Source organism: Mus caroli, chromosome 6 (assembly GCF_900094665.2).
Source record: "Mus caroli chromosome 6, CAROLI_EIJ_v1.1, whole genome shotgun sequence".
In the NCBI taxonomy this organism is placed as follows: Eukaryota; Metazoa; Chordata; class Mammalia; order Rodentia; family Muridae; genus Mus; species Mus caroli.
The window spans coordinates 111,675,612-111,681,862 of record NC_034575.1 but is presented as its reverse complement, the minus strand read 5'-3'; the positions used below and the strand labels follow the sequence as shown (position 1 = coordinate 111,681,862).

General features: G+C 38.8%; 1 protein-coding gene across 1 annotated transcript; it reads right to left on the bottom strand.

The window, feature by feature from the left end:
* Positions 1-4,162: 4,162 nt before the first annotated feature.
* LOC110296212 (olfactory receptor 6C75-like) lies at positions 4,163-5,156 on the bottom strand. The gene has a single exon (XM_021164802.1). It carries the CDS (start codon positions 5,138-5,140, stop codon positions 4,178-4,180), a length of 963 nt encoding a protein of 320 aa, XP_021020461.1. The 5' UTR covers positions 5,141-5,156; the 3' UTR covers positions 4,163-4,177.
* Positions 5,157-6,251: the final 1,095 nt, after the last annotated feature.

The window sequence follows — 6,251 nt, the reverse complement described above, 5'->3', positions numbered from 1 at the left end:
TATATATATATATATATATATATATATATATATATGATGTTTTCTGGTTTTGTGGGGATTCCTGAGTGTTGGAAAGAATAGTCCTATGTGTCTATATCTGATGAGCTTTTTTTGTTCCTTTTATTGGACTCTTCCTCTGTTTATTTGTCTTTTCCTATGTTTTTGTTTTGAATTCTTTGATTCTATTATCATCCCATAGATTTTTTTTTGTGGTGGGGTCTCTGTGTAACCATCCTGGTTGTCTTGGAACTTGCTTTATAGATCAGGCTAGCCTCAAACTCACAGAGATCTGCCCATCTCTGACTCCTTACTGATGGGATTAAAGGTGTGTGCCACCCCAGCCTGGCATCTGTATTTTTGTCTAATGAAAGACAGAAAGGGGGAGGATCCAGATGGGAGGAGAGGTAGGGAAACTAGGAGTAGAGGGAGGGGAACGTATAAACAAAATATATTACTTGAGAAAATTTCTATTTTCAATAAAAGAAAAAGAATTGCTTATGGATGATATTAAGAATAAAACTTCTAGTTAAAAAGAAAAAGAAAAGTAAAGGAGAGGGAGAGGGAGAGGGGGAGGGGGAAGGGGAGGGGGAAGGGGAGAGAGAAGAGAAGAGAAGAGAAGAGAAGAGAAGAGAAGAGAAGAGAAGAGAAGAGAAGAGAAGAGAAGAGAAGAGAAGAGAAAAAGACCCTTTCCTCCCTAAGTTGCTTTTGGCCAGAGTGTTTTATCACAATAGAAAATCTAAGATATCAGGCAAATATGGCTGGTGAATATACTTTGGTCTTAGGATGTACATATGGAGCTAAGCCTGTGGCTGTGAAGATTGGGGATGTGGGAGAGGGAGAAAAGGAACCTGTCTGTGTCGAGAGCTGGGAGGGAGGCAGAAATGTATGCTGGAGTCAGAGGGTCCAGGATCAAGATGTACCTGTGAGTGCTGGGAGCTAGAAGTGAGTCAGAATAGATGAAGGCTCAAGAACTCTTTATTTACCCTTTAACCCTGACAAGAAGGCAGTGAGTGCTTATTACAATTCATAATAGGAATAGAAACTTAATATCTGGTAGTTGTGTAAGAAAATTAGTAATGCTGAAAGTTAGCAAAACTAGCATATCGTATTTGAATACAGCTTTTCAGTTTGTCATAAAAATGCAGTATGCATCTAAAATACAACCAGCAATTCCATATTTAAGCATTTATTGCAGAGAAATAAAAGCTAACATTTTACATAAACATGCTCAAAAAATATTTAGAGAAATTTAGCTTGTGAAAGCTGAAAATTGAAAACAGACATGTCTTTCAACAGGTAGACTGTTATACAAACTGTGATATATATCATTTATATCTCAGATACATATACACATACCATGGAACAATACTCAACAATAAAAAGAATGAACTATTAAGACATACAATGTCTTAAATGAATTTCCAGGCAATTATAAAAAATTAAAAAAAAACAATTCCAAAGGTTGCATCCTATATAATTATATACATACATATATACTTTTATTATATATATAAACATATATACACATCCATATTTGTGAAAATGGAAAGTTACTGAAATGGAGACCTGAATAGTAATTATGTCAGGAGAGGTGAATGTGGCTCCTGTGAGAGCAAAGAAGGCATCCTAGAGATGATGGAAATAACCTTAATTTGACCTCTTCAATATCACTATCCTGACCACAATATGCAAGAGACATACCTATGTATATCTATATAGATATATAGATGTGTATGTATATGATATTTGATATATATTGAATGTAATTTGGAGGGAAATTTAAACAAAGATAGCATAGACCCACTTTGTATTAGTTCTTAAAACTGCACATATAATTATTCTAAAACTAAAAGTTTGTTTATTTAGGTAGGTAGGTAGTTTTGTGCTTCTGTATGTGCATGTGTGGGGAGGGGGTGCGGTGGGGGGGGGGGAGGCACATGCATGCATTCCACAAGAACTATGCCAAGGACAAAGGCCAGCCTGCAGGAATCAGTTCTTTCCTTCGAGCATGTGGGTTCCAGGGAGCAAACTCAGGCCGTCAGTGTTGACGGCGGGTGCCTTTGCCCATTTAGCTCTCATAAGGGCTCTAAATTTTGTTGTTTATTTTTAAATTATTTTTTATTGCACTTAATTATTTAGTGGGAGGTATAAATGCCACAATCCATGTGTTGGGTCAGAGGACATCACCGAGTGGTTTTAGAGATAAACTTGGGCCCTCAGGCTTGGCAGCAAGCACCTCTACTCACTGGTCAACCAAAATATAATCACTTTCAAAGTTCATCCTTTTCTTCCATGGCAATTGATGGAAAGCTTCTCCTATGTGGACCAAGTGTTTGCTCACTGATAAAATAGCCAGAACTCTATTCAGCATTTCCCGAAACATCACAAAGAAGGATGTAATTCGTTATGACTTCCTTGTCCCTGAGAGGCTCCAACTCAGGTGTCTGGTAGATACCCTGTGAAGACAGATTCCTTTAAATAGCAAGTGCACACAAGAACCGAGTGAGGCATCTTTGAATGGCTGACTGGTCTGTGAGGATGATGCTCACTTTTTCAGCTGGATTGTAAGACTATCAGAAAGTGCATCAGACCTCTTACATTCAAGCGGTGCACACTGTCGGTGCTCATGAGAGCTCCTTGCTGTTATTTTTTCTTCATAAATATATAATGTATTACTTTTTTCTGGAGAAAGAAAAGGCACAGATGAATTTGTCTCTTAGCAGCCATCACTCTCAGGGTATCAAATTGTTCCCAGGCTATGTAACTGTTGTGTCTTTTATCAGATTATGCCTTAAAATAACTAATTCTCAAATATCCTGTAAAACACACACACACACACACACACACAGACAGAGACAGAGAGAGAGAGAGAGAGAGAGACAGAGACAGAGACAGAGACATCAAAACCAGACCCTGCATGTGTGTAGTGTGCTTCCCCACAGGGTCAATCATCTTTGTTAGAAGCCACTTCTCTAGGGAACCTAAGAACTATAACTGGCTCAATTTTAATGCCTATTTTGTTAATTCTGAAATGTGTGTGCGCATGAACTTTTATTATTGTGAATTCTGTTAGTTGTGGTATAAAATGGCAGCCAGAATTCGACTTAACCCAAAACATTACTAGCAGACACTTAAAATTACATTTGTAAAAATATCTAACATGAGAAGCTAGAAACAGGTATGAGACCATCTCCTAGCAAGCTAATTGTACAGGGCTTTGCAATCTAAAGTCTAAGAAAAAATAATCCTATACTAAGAGATTTTGTATTTTTTTGTTTCAAGAACACATTAAAGAAATTATTAATAATATGCAATACATCAAGATGATGGTAAATTTAAAGTGTGCATATCAGTCACCCAGAGTTATACTAAGCTATTTATGTCTCTAAAACAAATAGATCCAAAAGAGAAAGAAATATATTTATTATTCATTTGTTTCAAACCCACTTTGTTTCTGATATTTTTAAATGTTGAATTCAGCAAATAACGTGTAAAGAAAAAATTGACCTATTTGTTTAAGTATCAGAAAATTCAAGCAAAAGAATGTATCATACACATCGCATATCGACTCTGACTGAAAGCTGATTTTTTTAGCTCAATGGCTTTGTATGATTCTGATCTGTCAACATCCTTTCAGGACCATTACTAGAAACCTTCTTGCATAAGAAAAATCTATGGATGTTCAAGGTTCTTATGTAAAGTGACCAAATTCACATACAATCTATGCAATCTCCAAATACCTTTCAACCATGTCTAACTTACTTATACTAACTACATGATATAAATCTGATATAAGCATGTTTAATTCACACATCCAAATATTTTTGTATCCCTGTTGGCTGAACCTGCAAACATATGATTCACAGAAACGAACAGGGCAATATTTTTGTTAATATTGTTTTATTTAATCCATTTATGGGCTCTCTATAAATGCTGTCTGAGTTGCACCAATATGAGGTCAAGGAATAGAAATAAGGGAAGATATTTGTCAACCCAAGGTCAACCCATGATTCTTTTTTTTTTTTCAAGTTGTAACTGGCATTGGAAGATAAGGAAGCACAGATCCTGTGACATTGGCACAAACTAAATCACCATAGAGATATTATAGAAAGGGTTTCCACTGTGGAGGAGTTTCAATTAGATGACCAAGAAGACCCACCTTCCCAAGCAGATGATACTATTTCCGTAAGTTCACCCTGGATAGTGCGTCCCTCAGAGCTTGGTGGACCTGCTTGTTGCGCAGAGTATAGATGACAGGATTCAGAAGCGGCGTCACTACCGTGTTTACGAGAGCGGCCTCTCTGTTGGATTCAAGTCTGCTCACTTGCTTGGGTTTCACATATATAAACACACAGCTGCCATACATCAGAGAGAGGACGATGAGGTGGGATGAGCAGGTGGAGAAAGCTTTCTGTCGATCCTTGGCCAATGGAAGACGCATGATTGAGATTAGTATGTTGCTGTATGCAAATATAGCCGCAAGGACAGATGTGAAAAGGACAACCACAGCGACACTGAAGGCCATGCTTTCAAGAGATTTGGTGTCTGAACAGGAGAGATGAATTAAGGAGCCAAGGTCACAGAAGAAGTGGGGAATGACATTAGAGCCACAGAAAGACAGCCTGGAAAGCCTCAGAATCACACCAGTTACTAGGATGAAGGAAAGCACATAGCTGAAGAAAACCAGAAGGAAACAGACCCTGGGGTTCATGATGGCTGGGTAGCGCAGAGGCTTGCAAATGGCTAGGTAGCGATCCAAGGACATCACAGCCATGTGGAAGAAAATTGTGGACCCAAGAAACAAAAAAGAAAACGCTTGGATGATACAGGGAGTGAAATGAATTGTTCTGTCTCCAAAAAGAAAGATTGCCAGGAGTTTCGGGATAACGGTGGAGATGAAACAGCACTCGCAGAAGGAGAAACTCCTGAGGAAGAAATACATCGGGGTCTGCAGGCGAGGATCGGTCCACGTGATGGCGATTATGAGAGTGTTTCCTGTGACTGAGGCCAGATACACCAGCAGGTGCACGAGGAAGAGGACCTTGCCCAGGTGCTGAGCCACAAGGAAGCCCTCCAGGACAAACTCCAGGACTGTTGTCTCATTCCACGCCTTCATCATTACCTCCACTTCTTTTGCCATCAGCCCTCCTTGATCTGGTAGACAAACCTGCTATCACCAAATAATAAATAATTTAATGGTGGTCACTGCTTTTTAAAGGTTGCTTGCCTAAGCACAGGACCTGCACGGCCGCACCAGGTTCTCAGCATATATGTTGTGGCTCTTAGCTTGATTTTTGTTGTTGTTGTTGTTGGACTCATTACTGTGAGGTCAGGAGTGTCTCTATCTCTTTTGCTCACTTCTTGGGATTCTTTTGCTCCTATTGGGCTGCCTTGTTCAGCCTCACTAGGAGGGTTTTTGCTTTGTCTTACTGTATCTTGTTTTTGTGTGTTTGGTGGTTGTCTCTTGGAGACCCGCTTTTTTTCTGAAGGGAAACGGAGTGGGAGTAGGTCTAGGGGAGAGGGGAGCTGGGAGGAGCTGGGAGGAATTGAGGGAGGGGAAACTGTGGTTGGGACGTAATGTATGAGAAGAGAACCTATTTTCAATTTTTGAAAATGTTCAAAAAATTGCTCACCCTTATTATTCTAAGGAGTCATATTCTAATTTTAAAATATTTTATTGTAGATTTTTTTCCTTTTCTCATTTCTGAAATACAAATGTGAAATTTATAGTTTGGTTTTGTGTTGATGTTTAGAATTATATATTCTTAAAATATTACCTTTGGATCATCTCACCTAAGATAAAGAATAAAACAGAGAGTCATAGTTTTGAAGATGAAAGAAACATATTATTATCAGACAACATCACAAGTGCCACCCTATAGAAAATAGTGGTAGTCTCTAGACTGCAGACCTGTGATATGAAGCCCTCGTATGTGATGACTGTGGCCTCTGGAAACAGTATTAATGTTAAAACTAAATGTTAAAACAGTATTAATGTTAACATTAAAAGCTATAGACAGACTGTCACACTCTAAGCTGGGTTTTAAACAAAGTCCAAATGTGTTATTTCCCACTTCCCAGAAGGAGCTCAAATGCCTGCTTCCATGAGATTGGTGATAATCCAGTGACTGAGATTAAGTGGACCTAGGGATGGAAATGGCAAAACAGTCCAGGCACAAAGAAGAAAAATGTAGTGTGTAACTCGGTGTCCAGTGCCTTCCGCCACCCTTGAGGCATGTCTGCTTCTGCTG